Source organism: Cinclus cinclus, chromosome 1 (assembly GCF_963662255.1).
Source record: "Cinclus cinclus chromosome 1, bCinCin1.1, whole genome shotgun sequence".
Taxonomy (NCBI): domain Eukaryota; kingdom Metazoa; phylum Chordata; class Aves; order Passeriformes; family Cinclidae; genus Cinclus; species Cinclus cinclus.
The window spans coordinates 81,783,245-81,799,692 of record NC_085046.1 but is presented as its reverse complement, the minus strand read 5'-3'; the positions used below and the strand labels follow the sequence as shown (position 1 = coordinate 81,799,692).

General features: G+C 37.0%; 1 protein-coding gene across 1 annotated transcript in view; it reads left to right on the top strand.

Annotated features, from left to right (window-relative positions):
• ADCY2 (adenylate cyclase 2) overlaps positions 1 to 16,448 on the top strand; it is a 203,247-nt gene that overhangs the window by 97,114 nt on the left and 89,685 nt on the right. Inside the window, exon 4 of the mRNA XM_062507279.1 lies at positions 5,285 to 5,434. Within this exon, the coding sequence (XP_062363263.1) occupies positions 5,285 to 5,434 (150 nt within the window). The remainder of the gene's footprint in view (positions 1 to 5,284; positions 5,435 to 16,448) is intronic.

Below are 16,448 nucleotides of genomic sequence, written 5' to 3'. Positions count from 1 at the left end.
TCAGCCAGTCATATTCTGTACTTGAATTACTTGAATTCATAAACTTTTACCATCATCTCTAAAACAGAAACAGAAATAGACGAGATTTCTACATTTCTTCATGAACACGGGAGCTTTCATAATAAAGACCTCAACTTAGTGGTCTCATTAAGTACAGGTAGAGGCCAGGTGTTAGTTTCTGGTAGACCAGGCACCACATGATCACTACTTTTTAGGCCAGCTACAAAAATTTTTGCCCTATTATTTGGCTCCTCCCCAAAGCTCCTTGTTTTTGAAACAGATGTTGCCATATGGCAAAACATCTCCCATTTTCAAATTTGCCGTCCTATTTGTGGGCTGTGACATAGCTATAAATGTTGTTGGCATTGAAATGTATTCAAATGATGGACTTCTATAGGTCTGGATATCTGAAAGAAGAAAAAGGCAACATTGTATGACTGGCCAGAGCTCCATGTGGAAGAGATTTTCATGGAATGGCTGGAGAACCTTTTGAATACATCTACTTAAAATAATGGTATTGGGCATAGTGCATGGTGACCAAGTGAATTGCCAATTTACATGGTGGCTAAGCATTTCCTTCTAAAATGCTGCTTTTCAGTTCTACCCAGCATTTGCCACATTGTTTATAGCTGAATTATGTCTGAGTCTAAAGCTGTACAGGTTCCAAAGCAGCACAGACTTGTTCCATAACTTGGCTAGTCACACCACAAGCCATCACATGAAAGATCAAACAAAGACAGGCACGATTCATCTTTGCAGAGCTGAATAATTTGAACTTTGGCAATGACATAGGAATGATTTTTTCTCACATTAATTTCCATGCAGACATCATTAATGATAGCAAATTTTGCCCACCCCTCAGCTTTCATGTTCTCAGTTTTCTTTTCCAGAAGAAAAGTGAAATGTAACTATTGAAAAAAAAATTGTTAATAGTTTGTGTTGGTTTTGTTTTTGTTGTTAAAAATTCTGTTCATGCAAGTATTTAGGCAAGATATGTAAAATATCTAAGAGGAAAGAAATGTGGCAAAGTAACTCATAAACTGGAAGCTTTCAATGCAGGGAAAACCTGTGGAGAATTCTAATTTTTGTACTCAGTATTTGAACAGCAGTTTCTAAGATATTTAACAAATTATTTATGCTTCAGTCAAAATCAGCAGTCTCTGTTATAATTCTTCTATTTTTGTATAGCATAGTACTTCTTGTATGCATTTACCTTTGTGGACACCTTTCATCAGTTGAGCTTCTATATCATGCACTACATTTTTTTGAGCAACTCAGTGAACTGTAGTACTCTCTTGAGAAATTAGTCATAGCTACTTAACTTTGTCTTCATTTGCTTTTAAATACAGTCTCTTTTGATAGTGAAGCACTAGACATCTGATTACTTGATACTCACTGATACTGAAAAGTACCTGTGCTTGAATGTAAAATTTCCCCATTGCCTGGAGGCATGCGGAGTTTGCTGTAGGTCAGAAGAGACTGAGGAGACATCAGCCATAATTATGTTCCTTAAGGGATTAGAGATACTTCCTGGTGGTATCTTGGTGTTCCTTGTGTTAATTTTTGACTCATATTTAGATCACTTTCTGTAGACATGGAATTTATTAATTGATAAAACAGAAACTTCAGCACAGTGTACAGTTAATGGATATATGTGAAGGGATACAGATGGTCCACGAGATGGATTTGCCTCTCTCTCCACCCTGACTGTACAGAGAGATGGGAACTTCTGCTGTGTAGCTCAGTGTTTCCATATGGTGAATTGAGTGGGAGCTTAGTAGAATTTATGTATCTTGTGGGTTTTTGTCATACAGTGCCTGTTTGTAAAGGGTGTGAACCAGGTTCATGCAATACTGTCTTTTTCTGCTGTTGAGTTACCATCATTATTTACACTCTTTTCCACAGCTCAGGCTTGTCCTCCTGTGAGAAATCCCTAACCATGTTGTGCTGTTGATTCCTGAATTCTCTACAGAGGTTCTCAGCTACAGATTTATTTGCAGATAACACAGAAGGATGGAGAATTTTTTTACCAGAAGATCCACCACATCTTTTCTTATTATCTAATAAACATATAGGGTTGGGGGAGGCAGGAATGGGGAGGGAAAGAAAAGTTATGGGGGAAAAGACACTTCAGAGTTCTACCCTAGAGAAATGACAAGGTAGAAGATTGGTCTGACTCAGGATTTTGTTCCAAGTGCTTTGGTACAGGTAGTGTTCACAGCATGGCATCTTCTCAGAGCAGGTGCCTGAACAGAAGAAACCTCTTTTTTATGATTGCATATTGATTAGAGTACCTGCTTAAGAAGTGGGAAGATCAGTTAATTTTTTTTGGACTAAGGAAGACTTTGAACTTGTCTCTTCTGGGAGAATGCCTGTGAGACTTTAGAACAAACCTGAAATGGAGCTCATGTCCAGCTTATATGTTGAAACTGTGCCACAATTCAGAGGAAAATGCAGACTTGGGAGGGGAGAGATATTCAGCAAGAAGTATATAATGTTGCTTATTTTGTTTACTAATGTTAATTGCACTTGCTACTGAACACTCTTATTGGCAGGATGTATTTCGCTCAATAGCAGAAATATTCACTCAAGGCAGAATAAATGCAAGCAAAAAAATCTGTTTAGAAGCCAGTTCATCCATTTGTTGATTTTTATTTTAAATTTTATCCCTTAGTGGCAGATTTGCAAATGACCTCCATGTTAGCCTAAAGAATTAAGGGTGTCCTAAACAGAGTTTCTACCTTCATATTCACGTACAAATTTACTTGTTAGATCTACACCAAGTATGGCAGTGGCTGAGAGATCTTGCGCTGTCTTCAAGCAGCTTAATTCAGGTACTGGAAGCCATTGCAGAGCTTTGTGTAGGCTGAATTACCCCCCTGAATATCTGAAAAGCCTGGTTAATTTGCTTCCTTGCCTGTCAGTCACTTGTTTCCATCTATTTTCTCACTTCAGCTAGTTCACTCGTAAAACTGTAATTTGTTTTTCTATGACTGTGAAGATGATACTCATAATTTACTCCTCCATCTACCCATTACAGTATATTTTTAAAAATTTTTGATTGATTATGTTCCTGAAGTTTTGCTTTAAATGTTCTATAACTTTATGAAGCTGGACAATTCATTTAGTGTGTGTGCAGCCTTTCAACAGTGACATCTACCTAGAGATTATGACAGCACACTGTTGATTTCAGCTCAATTTAGTGATCATTTCATTACTAAACCTTCCTACTATGTATCTCAGCATTTTCTATCCCCAGCAGAACTTTATTTTCAGGCATTTCTTCCTACTTCATAATTTCATTTTAAAACCCAGCAACGATTGCCAGTTGGAAGACCTTTACCCCAGTACTGTGATCTGTCACACAAGATCTGTGTTCCCTAATCCATGTCTGATGACATCAAAGCAGAATCAAGCAATTGTGATTTACAAAGAAGTAAAAAATATTTTAAGGTCAAATGTTGAACTGTACAGCACATTCTTATATGATTGTGGGGTTTTTTTTAGATTATTGGCTGCTGTGAAATGCTTAATTTAAATTATTTCTTATTTCTCTACTTCATAACAGAAGTTCTTCAGAGAAAGTGAAATATGCAGATTTTTTCTCATTGTTTTTAGATTTAGCTATTTTAGAAAAATTGAAGAACTCAGATATTGTTTTTAGAAACCTTATAATGCCATGATCTTAAAGTTTTAGGGAAAGAAAGAAAAGTTCTACCAAATGGAAAACATCAATCATTTTTGCAGTAAAGGTGAATAGCTCCTGCTTTCAGCTTTGTGGAGCCATGAAAGGTGAGATGTCAAAAATGTCACAGATGGAGGAACAAGTATTGCATGTAATGATGTTAAAATGTGTGAGGAAAATAGAAGCATATATTTAAATATTGCATTTTAAAGTTTCCATTTATGAAAGAAACGTTAAAATTCCACGGGAGACTTTTTTGTGAATAAAACGTATTCCACAAGGAGATGGATTTCTCTTAATAGGGCAGTATATCTGTTTTCTCTGAACCACTGTAGCACACTATTGGACTTTTTTCTAATCTGTCTCTTTCACTACTAGCAATTCACAAAAGATTGCCTGGTACATAGGTACACCAAAACTAAGCCATGAGTGATCACCAGGGAAATCTATAATAAACTTCATTATTAGATTAGCTGTGGAAAGAACAAAATTTTTGCCTCCTTTCTTCCTCCTTTTCTTCCAGACCAGAAGTACTACAACATCATGTAGTGTTTGCAATCCAGGGTGTATGATACACTAGGGCCTTACAAGTAGAGACAACAGAAACTTGCTCTGAGCAGACTGCAGCTGTAGCTCAACTTCAATTTAATATTATCTTTATTATTACTTTTATTATTGGATTAGGAATTGGCTTCATTACTTTACTGCGTTCCTTCTGCTCCGAGTGAGCTAGAATGGATAAATGTGTTTCTTTTATTTGCAGCAGTAAGCTGGGTACAGTTAAAATTATTAGCATCGCCACACAATGCTGTGTCCCTTTCAAAGGCCAAGTGCGAAATAGGCCTTGATTTTTTAAGCAAACTTATTTCTCATGCTTGTGTGTTACTGCTTACAGAGAGTATCTGATGCTGCAAGAATGACCCCTTAAATCTTAAATCTTTAAGTTCTGTGTTTTAGGCAAGTGTAATTGTTTGGTAGTAAGGAAAAGTACATTCTAGTAGGCAGCTGTCAGATCTTGCTCCTTACACACTGTTTGTCATCACTAAGGTTACTATTTATAGCTGACTGATGGATAGCTGTGGATCAGGCTGAGGTAAAATGCAGGTCAGGCTTTTCATGTGTGTAGGCAAAACTTTTCACCCCCTAATCATATGGCACTGCAAAAGAAAGCATTGCTGAAAGAGCATAGCAATAACCTGGCTTCCAATATTGCTATTAGGAGCCATAGATATTATTTTACACAAGTAGGTGATGATCCCACCTAATTAATTCTCAGCAGTGAGCTCTAATATGAACTGAAATTCTTTTTTTTCAGAAAACGTGTATCTCATTGAGTAGGTAAACATGTTGTTCATTTTCATTCCTCTTTAATCCTAAATTAAAACAGTATCCAGCCTAACTGATTCCGTGATTCTATTATTGCTTGGGATGTTGCCACTAATTTTAAAGGCTTTTTGAAAGGTTAACCTTGGCTAGAAACAAACAAAAGCCAAATACATAACTGCAGCAATCTTTCATTGCAAGCTAGGATTAATTTCTGTTAATGCATTTATATAAATTCCCTGACACTTCCTTTTTTTTTATTTTAAATCCCCCTAGATACTGGCAAATGTAATAATTTTTATCTGCGGGAACTTGGCAGGAGCTTACCACAAACACCTCATGGAACTCGCGCTGCAGCAGACGTATCAGGACACGTGCAACTGCATCAAATCACGCATCAAGCTAGAATTTGAGAAGAGGCAACAGGTAAAGGAACACCCATGCTTGGCTCTGCTTTTTTGTTTTCACATTGTCCCCCTATTTGTCACTGTGTAATCCAGCTTGTTAATGGGAAAACACTTATGAATTACTTAAACTTCCTGAAATACACAAAGTATTTTGAACATGGTTGTGCACAATTTCCATCTGACTATAGGAGGGTTACAGTTATTTCTCTTACCAAATAATATTTTTTTCTCACTTGCTCTAAAGAAAGTTAAAAACACTGTATAGATCCTGTTTGCACACTGTCTCTTTTGTCCTCATGGAATGAGCTGTGAGATGTACATATGTGCTTTTGGCAATCTTCAGTTCTTCATGCCCAAGACCAGTGCTGCAAATCACTGCAGGAAGATATTACTGCACTGTTTTTGAAAAATATTCGAATCCACAATACTGAAGAATCATGTGATGTAGTTCTAGAGGTCAGGTTTGTTAAGAGGGCTAGGGAAATTGCATAATAATACTGTCATTTATTGCAGCAGTTGAATAAAAGAATTCTCTGATTGCTTTATATAGTTCTTTTTCTCTTTGCAAGTTCTGTACAGTGCCTATCATCCTGACAGATCAGTGCTTCATTTAAGAGAATTTGAAATACAAATCAGTTCATCAAGTAGTAAAGAAGATAGGTGCATTTTGCTTTGAAGGTCACCAAGATTCAAACTTCTATGAAGTGTTAAGAGTCTTCACTGAGAGGTATCTGTGGTCACAAAAAGGGCTGGTGTGCCTCCTGTGCCCCAGCTGACCTTAATTGTCATGTTTGTGTCACAAATGCCTGTAGCCTTTCAAATTAAGGTTTTCAAGTTCCATCACCAACACTTTTTTTCTTAAAAACAGCAAATGGAAAGTCCATACCAGGACTTTAACAAGTTGTGTGTTCAGCAGGCTGCCCTCATTCTGCTGGGCACTTGGGTTGCATACTGGCTGAAGTTATTACAAAACATTTCTAGTAATCTTAAGGAGAACAGTTTCCAGTAAAAACAAGTTTTGATGATTAGATGCAAAATTTGCATGAGGTGCTATTGCAGGAGAGGATTTTAAGAGCTGTCATTTATGTTTGCACCTCTGCCTCCACAGCTGTGTGCAGGGAATGGGTAGACTTTGAGCTCATTTGTAAGGGCCTGGATTTCTAGTACTGGTTTGTTTTCCATCCAACCATAGGAAACACACTGGTTTATCTGAAAGAAGCAGGTGAGTTGTGTTGCTGGACGCTGAATTCAAAGGAGTAAGGATGATATTTGTAAGAAGACAGTATTTACAGCAGACATGGTTCTAGCTGATGTTTTCTGCAAATGTGTATTATTTTGCTATTTTACTAGTATCTATGGAAAGACATAAATAAGTAGCTTTGGTGTACTGTTACTTCTGAAGGTCTTGCAGAAATGATTGAAAACCTGACAGTGAAGCATAGCAAAACTAGCAGGGATTGTCTGACAGATATTTCCTCTTTGGGGTTGTAGTATTTGTGTTTTAAAGATGTTGTAGCCTAGCAAGATGGAAGGAAGCAAAAACCACCTTTCACTTATAAATGTTGCTGTTCTTTTAGAATAATCAAGGAAAGTGCACATAATTAGTTATAGATATAGAGATATATAGATATAGATATAGATATAGATATAGATATAGATATAGATATAGATATAGATAGATATAGATAAAGATATACATAAAGATATAGATAAAGATATACATAAAGATATAGATATGTGTGTTGTCATGTTTGTGTTTTGATACGAATGAATCTATCAGATTAGTTAAGATGTCTGCACAGGCCTAAGTAGTACATTGCAGGGCTGGATTAGTAACAGATGGGTCAGTGTTTTATTGAACAGAAGTCAAGTATTCTGTGGAAGTCAGTGGTCTATTTGACCTCCAGTGAGCATAGAAAGAGCTCATTAGATCTTCAGATCTTCTGTAGATTTCTTTGGCCTTTATCCCCTCAACCTGTTAATATGTCCCTTATCTCCTGTCAAGGTTTTTCTAATCAAAAAGCCAGACACATACCTCCATATTATATGACTTAGGAACATTAGATATTTAAATGTGAAAAGGTAAAATGAGGTTACATTTTATGAGGTGGGTGGTTTTTTTCTGCCAGAATAACACACATCTTCGTTTGAAGACATTAGTTCAGAAGTGGATGTACTTTAGTGTGTCTTTTAACACTGCTTGTTTTGTCAAGAAGATACAAAAGATCATCCACATTGCTAGCATTCAGGAAGCAAGTCAATCATATTGGTGGCTGTTTTTAGAGAACTGGGATACATGAAACAGTAGGAGCACAGCACATTTTAAAAAGCATTGGTTTTGATCAAGGGCTTTATTTGCCTGTAAAAGGTTGTAGCATGACCCTTGATTCTACATCTCTGTAACGGGAAAAAAATTTAATTTAGTTTAATTTACTTTACATAAGCTACTTTTGTACAAGTGCAGAGCGTAGGATGTGCTTCTAAATGATTAGGGCTCCAGGTCAAATTTGCACATTTTTCCAGATCATGGACATTGTGTATTTTGTAATTGTTTTTGAAAGATGTACAATTTATGTTTCAAGTTATTCTGTGAATTTCCTTTTATATTATTTGAGAGTAGGCTCATACAAATGTAGATAACTATTGTTTTTCATTTTATTGGTGTTTCTTTTGTGTGTCTTTGAATAGCCTTTTTGAAAACACCATTTTGATAGATTAGTAGATGAGTATATTAAAATACCACTGAACAATTATGCCAAAGAGCTCAAGAGAAATCCCAGATCCCTTGTTTTCAAGTGAGGCCAATGTGCATTAGAATCTGGTGAAATAGAGGGGTGTGTGTATACTGAGGTACAGGCTGGACATACTGTACCCACACCACTGTGTATTTCTGCTGCTGGGGCACAGCAAAGGCTAGCTGCTCCCAAAGGGATGGGAAGCTGTGGGTGGTGACACCTTCCAGCAGGGCAGGGGCCACATTTGAACTCCTGTGGTAAAAAGCAGTATTTTCAAAGCCCACTTTGGTGTTTCTCACACACCTTTTATGTCTTTTCAATGTTTATAAAAGAGAAATGTGGAACTATTCTGACCTCTTTTTTAATTTGCAGGCTTATTCCAAGATACATATTTAAAATAGCCTCTCATGTTATTTGTCTCCCTGATAAAAGTCTGGCTGAGAGTTTTAGGGGTAATGACTCACTAGTGCTGAGTGCAAGATCTTAACACTGACAGCAGTATAATTGCTCTTCTCTCTCTCTTCTGGGGCTTTGCATCATGAGACACAGGAATATACACTGAGAGGTTCTTACAACATTGCAGGGAGGTGTTCATAAGGTGTTGGTGTTCAGTGAATTCTCTGAAATGCTCTTTGAGAAGGAGGCAGTTTAATGACAGTTTTAGAAACAACACTCAGGTAGCAGATGAAAATGAATGAGGTTTCAAATCATTGAGTGGGATTTTAATTTTTTCACTGAAACATGGTGAAGCAATGCCATTGATTAAAGGAAGCAAAATATTTCAAAATTGTTTTCAAATTAATCTAAACAGAGAAGCCTCAAACATTTGTGAGGCTTAAGGCTGTTAATAAAGAACAGAAACATTGAAATAAATTATTTGAAACTAATATATGAAATGTGGATTCCTGCAAGTTTAATTAGTGCATTTGAAAAGGTAAGCTGCTAATATTTTCATGAATATGCAATAGTTTTTCTAAGAGCGTCCTCATTTTCCTTTTCCTTGTAGCTTCAAAGCTAGTAAATGGGAAAAACAAAAATTAGTGTTGGTCTTTTAAATTTTAGACTCCTTTTTTTACTTCAGCAGTGTTTGTGCACATACATATGTGTGGTGCCTGTGTTTTCTGTTAATTGACGTGTCAGTACTAGGAATAAAGCCTGTTCTGAGGAAGTGTTGAATTTTGCATGGTGGATCATGGGAAAGATGGATAGAATATGCAAACAGAAACTGAACAGGGTTTGCTGAAGGGCAACAGGGGTACTTAGTGGGCTGCTGGCTATGACAGATGATGAGACTTGGGGAGCTCAAGGTGTTTAGCCTGGAGAAGAAAAGGCTTGGAGGGGACAACTAACATCTGCCTAGTACCAAAGGAACTGACACAAAAGGTGTGGTCAGATTTTTCTGAAAGTCACACAGTGAAAGGATGAGCGGCAATAGACTTGAGACCCCAAGAAAAGAGTTAAACACTGGGAAAGGCTGCCTGGAGAGATGCTGGAATCTGTGAGCAGGGAGATTGTAAAGTCCTAGCTGCATTAGATCCTATGCTTCAATTCTTGTTGTGGGCAAAAGAAAAGAACACATGATAAATACAGAGCTCAGAATCTCATTAGGCTAAAGTGTTAACAATCCAATGAAAAAAAAATTAGTTACAATAATAATAACAGTCACAGTCTACACTAATTAATATGAAAAAGCATCAATATAGCTAAAAATGTTATGCAAAAAATATTCAAGTATATCCCCCTTTTCCACTGGCATTACCCTCAGTCTTCTGTAACCATGTCGACCCACAATACAGTACTGCCATTGCCATGGGTTTTGTACTGAGTTTGCAAGGCTTCAGGGTTAAGGCTCTCTGAATTTTTTTTTTTACCTTCCTGGGGCTTCATTTTTACTTAACTATAACAGCAGTATTTCTAATGACAAGGTGATTATAGGTAATTAATTTTACTTTTCTTATGACACAGCACAAACATAGATACTATATGAGTAATAGTAATGAACAGCTACACTGTGAAGAATGAGATATTTAAAACTGTAGCATAATGTGGAATATTGCAGACCTGACATGATAGCAGAAGCCTTAAGAAATGAACACACAGAATGCAGTGAGGAGCAATACATGCATGTGATGATTGGAGATGGTACACAGGCTTGGCACTTGACACTCCAGATCTATAACTATAGAGATCCATAAGTGACCAGGCACCACTGGTCATTTGAAGAAATACAGACCTGGACCTGGACACAAGTGTTTTTAGGGGGAACAAAGAACAAGAGCATAGAGTTGCAGACCAGAAAAGAAAGAGCACGGTATAAATGTGTGTTATCAGGTACCTAAAAAGTACTGCAAAGAGAAGCTAGGTTGAGGAAGAAGTAACTGTCAGCATCAACTTCAGCAACATTTTCTCCTCATAAAGGGCTTCAGATGCTGATGACTCACTGATAGTCTTTAACCACCGCTGACAGACTGAAACCCATTCAGATTAAGACCCACAGGAGCAGTTAAGGCATGAGACATTTTTACCAGAAAAAGGGTTGTAAACTAAGAAGTGTATGCATAACAATTGAAATAATATTATCACTACTAGCACTTTACTTTGTTAATATAGAAGTGGTTTTTTTCTTTACTTTGTTAATATAGAAGTATTTTTTTCTTTATTTTCTTTCTAGTAATGAGAGCAGGAGTAACACTGATTCTTGAATTAGACTGTTAAGATTTCAGTTATACTAAAAAAAAAAGTAAACTAACAAGAAATGCTTAGCTTTAGATGTATGTATGTGTGTGTACATTATCAGGTTTGTTTACTTTTAGTCCCTAAACAAGATTTTGGGTATTATATCCCTCTGGATCCTGAAATGAATGATAGGGGTTTCACAGCAAGATGTCTCAAGTTCTTTAGGAAGATGTAAACACTGGTGGATTGAACTTCCTTCCTCTTCAGTTTCATTCAAGTGAAGGCTGTACACTGCTGTCCCCCAGTCCTGTTACCCCAGAGGGATTGTTTGTCCCATAGTGTCAGTCCCCAGGTGCTCCCAGAGCTAAGCCAATGTAGAGAGGCCACACGTATGTGGCCACCAGCCAACTACTGCCACAACTGAAAATCAGGCAAGGCAAACTCAGAGAAATCTGGAGACCCAGTGTTGAAAACAGAGCTTGTGAAGTTGTGGTAAAATTGTATTTTCTGGGCTACACAAGGTCTGAGCAACTTCATCTAATTTTGAAATTAGCCATATTTGAAACAAAATATGGGACTATGGATCTCAAGAGGTCACTTCCAACCTGAATTTTTCAGTGAGTCTTGGGTTTGCTTTAATGTCTTTCCTATAACAGAGTGTTATGACATACAGGAATAATATGATTTCAGATAGAAAGAAATGAAAAGGTAAATGTCACTTTGAATCATATCCTATAATTGCAAATGTATGTATTTTGAATCAACAAAAACTCCTATCAGGTGCTACTGAATTTTTTCCAAGTTTCTCATACTGCCTCTGCTTACAGAAATGTAATGCCAGGAGTAATGTAGCTATTTTTGTTCCTAATTATTGCTCCTAATTTTGCAAGAGGAATATGTGTTTAAGAAAAGTTGAGTGGTTTGAAAATCAAATAGATACCCATTGTTACTTTATTATGTACAGATTGTCCAGTCACTGAAGAATTTGAAATGGACTAAATAGTCATGATGATACTACAATAACAAGTCTGCAATTAATTTTCCCCTAAGGCTCAATATTTCATACGAATCTGAAACTTTGATTTCAAGTTTTATGTCACAACCACGAGCTGTAGATCAGAAAACCATAACAAAGGTAGGGTTGAAAGGTACAGAGGCTTCACATATGCCTGGCTTTTGTAAGGTAGAAAAGATATTCAGTTCCTTGCCTGCAAAAGGATCGTGTACTACATTAGCAGCCTGCATCTTGTTTATATCCCTGGAGTTATTCTTTCATAATACTTCACTACTTAAAATGTTGCTTAGGAGCTTCTGCCCTGTAGAGATGGAGCAGTGAGGAGGGTGGTTGGCAGCTTTGCAGTTTACTGCTGTGGAAAACTCCAGAGGTCCAGCAAGTGTGGGGTACTTCTCTTTTAGTGCTTTTTCAGGGATGTGGGAAATGACCTTGAAATTTATAGCAAAACACTGTTGACAGATGTTCACTTTTCCTAACCATTATTTTCACAGTTTTTCTCTGCTAAATTGTTTGTAGGAGCTGTGAGAGGCTCCTTATGTAGAAATAAAGCTTTGTCATGTTTTGAAATGTTACAAAATGTGCTTTTCACCCCAAAGAATGTATATTTCTCTATAAGGGGAAGAGATGCCAATATTGGAAGTCTAGTTACCTACATGAAGACACTCATATTTTTCAGAGTTTTGAAATTAATGGCTTAGCAAATGCCTTGTGCCAGTATTCACTTCGCAAATCAATAGCGACACTCCAGTTATTGTGTGTAATCTTTTTCCTACTCAGGACTTCATTGTGAGAAAAGGTCATTTACCATTTTGCAGTGAACTAGATGAGATTTCAGCTGCTTCTCTGTGTGTTGATCTGCAGTAATTTATTACATCTAACATACTCAGATAAAGCAATGAGTCATATTGCTTTGTTTAATGAGGAAAATGTGTAGTTTAAGCAGATACTAAGTACCACATTTTCATAGATATCCTGATAATTTGGAAGAAAGACTCAGCTGCCAGGCAAGTGTTAACTTTTGTCATAGCACCTGCAATTTTGTCAGCCACATTACAAAAGCTAAAATTAATAGCTGAAAAGTCATTCTTTTTAGAAAGTGAATGTCTTTTGACAGTGAGGCCAAAGTTTTCAATTGTTCATTATTCTCGTAATTAATTGCTTCATTTTTAAATTGCCATTTTATTTCCAGATGAAAGGCATTCAACTCCAACTAGATCCCTTTGTCCTTACTAACCTTGCTATTTCTTTTTCAGATCTCCACATTAAACATTATTCTCTAAAGTTAGGGATTACAGGATATTGTGCCTACAGAAACTACACATAGATCACACAGATTTTGATAATCTAGAGAGGCCTACTGTTTTTTGGTTTTTTTATATGCAGAATTGCTCAGGCATGTCATAATTATTTTTATAATATTGTAAATTACTTAAACATCTTAAAGGATTCTCTTTAATGAGCATTTCCCAGGCATTTGTTCATTTCTGTGACTGTAATCTTTCATGATTTCTTGTATCATTTTTATAGAGAGTGTATCTGAACACATTGTTGTCAATTATGTTCATCTAAGTAGATAAAGATCCATAAAATGTCTTATAAGTCTCTGGGACACACTGGCCTTGTTAGCAGCAGCATCATGCTGGGACATCCTACTCATTGGGTTAAGTACCATGAACTCTCTATTCTTTCCAGAACTACTACTTTACAACATAAATGCTTCCATATTGTAAATAGAAGTTTTAATTCTGAATTAATTTTCTTTGCCTGTTTTAAATACCTTGTGTGGCCCTGCTCACAAAAAGGTACGTATTTTTCTAACCTTGTTAACAATCATATAACTTCGAAATATCTTCTTTATGTCACTCAGTACATTTTGTTCTTTAAATGACTGTTGACATGGGCATTCACACTGGCAGTGCTCATACACTAAACAACTTCAGTGGGAGACATTTGAATCCTCTGGGTAACTGTGTTCTTCCCCCTTGCTTTACTGTGCTCAGGTTGTAATGGAAAGGTGTGGTCACTGTCTTAAAGATCTTCTTGGGAATCTGGCTAAATTGGCACTTTTCTAGAAGTTCATGTCCTTGTCCGTGGCCTAGTTAGGTATTTCTTCCAGCTCTTTTCACACTGTAAATCAGTTACCTTTCTCCTTTTGTAGTATTCTCTTTCCTCTTCACTCCAAACCCTTACCTCCCTTTAGCAATTTACTGGATCTGAAAGGCTTCATACCATAGGACAAACCATTAAGAGAAAATACAAATCTGTAAAATATATGATTTCCAGGTGCTTTAAACCAAAAGCATGTACCAAGTGGTAGATGTCAAGTTTAGAAGCCCCTTCAGCTGCCTTCTAGGAGATCAGCTGGTTGTGTTTGAGACCAGCTTCTTTCTAAGATCTACTGTGAAAGCTGTAAGAACTTAGAGCACAATCCCCCTCACTCCTTCTCTTAGGAGCTGCTTTTTGCTGGGGCTGTTATTCTTGTTCCCCCCTGAGATGCATTGCAGCTGCACTGCAGTCGTGTCAGTGCCTTTTAACTTGTCAATCTGGACCCCAACCCACAGATTTGACTTTTTGAAGAAAAACACATTCCTTCCATTTGGAGTGGTCGTTGGATTAACCTGTTAGTGCTCTAAGATGGTGTTAGGAAAATTAATTTTTTGCTGTAGGTCACCAGGCTTCTCTTCAGGCAATCCTGTTTCTCTTTGAGGTTTTGGAAAGAATTGTACACGTGGATGCTTAAGGAAATGAGAAAGAAAAACTATGTAGTAATAACAAGGAGAGGTTCTTGAACTGTGTTGCCCTCAAAGGTGCTCACAGCCTGTGTTCCTTGCTGACTCTTAGAGCTGTGTTTCATGTTTTATTATATTTCATCTTTCTTTTAAATAAAAGGTCTCTCAGATTGAGAGGGATGTGAATTGATATGGGGTGGAAGGGGAGGTGCTATGGGCACGGTGATACTGTTAGTCTTTGAGCTAAAAGGTTCATTCCAACCCCAGATGTGTGGGCTTATACATGCCTACAGCTTGGCTGCGTGCAACAGCTCTCAGCATGTAGATATGTTGAGGCAAATAGGTTTTTTGTTAAAAGCTTTACATTTACTTGTTCTTCCACATTATCAAGTAGCTTTCTGGAAACTTGTGATGTCTCAGGCTTGTTGCACAAAATACTCGACATAAAAATGTGTTTCTCAGTAAATTGCATTTAGAAATCTGCCAGGAGGTTCAATTGCAAGCCATTCAATCTGTGCTACTGTGCTAATTTTTAAACCAGAATGTTGTATAACACTAAATCATATGTTTGTATAAATCTAAATTATTGCATGAACATTCATTATTGTTGACAAACGTCCCCTTTAAAAAAAAAAAAAAGTCTGATTTCCTCATTAAGGGAAACAAACCCAAGGATTACAGCTGCATTGGTTATTGAGGTAGTTCTGGTTGAAATGAAGCTTGTGCATTATTACAGGTGAAAGTAAATTTGACATCTTAATGTGAATTTAACTTTTGAAAAATGCAGTAGTGGTGACAGTAAGCACCTTCTCTGAACTTCCTTTCCCTGTATTTCCTTATTTTGCTGAAAGCTGACACTTGCTTTCTAAATCCTTACCAGAGCCACTAATGAATTCTTTCCGGCCTCCTCCTCCGGTTTTAAAGTGTTTTCAAATGGCAGAGATTCAAAAAGAAATAAAAAGGAAAAAGGGAAGTGAGAGAGAATGCAAAAGTCCACAGGCTTAACTATTTACAACTTTTGTATTCATCCCTTTTTCATGTACTGAAACCTATCTTGTGAACTTAATTGGTTCCTTTTAAAATTTGTGTCTAACTGAAATGTGCGAAGAATTTTCATGAGCAGAATTGGAATTTAGAGTAGACCCTACTAGATCTGTTTTCAAAATACAGTTTATAGAAGGCTTTATTCCTACTTCAGAATGTTTTCTGTACAATATAGAAAAACCAGTTTCAAATAAGAAGAGGTGACTTCATCTTCCTCCTTGCTTGGAGACCCAGCATACTGGGTGGGACCCAGAGTACTTGAAACATCCTCAGCAGGTGTCTGTCTTAACTGTCTCTACAAAATCTGGAGCTTCTGTACCTTTTCTAGGTGACGTGTTCCGTTCTGCTTTTATCTTTGGGGAATATTTTTCCCTTTGCCCAACTTAATAAGCCGCAATTCAGTCTAGGCCTGTGAATTGCATTGGATAGAAATAAACTTCATTCCTTTCCTCTTTATTAGAACCTTATGTGAACCTGAAGGCTATTGCCCCCTCTCAGTTATTGCTGAAGCGATAAAGTGCTAAAGTAAGGCAAACAAGCCCAGTTTCCTCCACTGTGGCTTGTTAGGACATGTTTTCTTGGCCTCTGACATTTTGTATTGTCTAACTTTCTCCAGCTGGTCCAGGTGATTTTCTGTAATGCTAAATACTTTGGCAGCATTATGTTTCTTTCAAGTACAATTTGACATTTCAGAGGACCTTGGAATATAATGTGCTATTGTCCTTTCACCTTTGCATTTCTAAAAGTTTGTTTAAAAATCAAATTACTGGATAGAATCCCTAATTAAATAAATTCCGTTGTCTACCAGTGCTGGACTGGAACTGTCTCCACAGT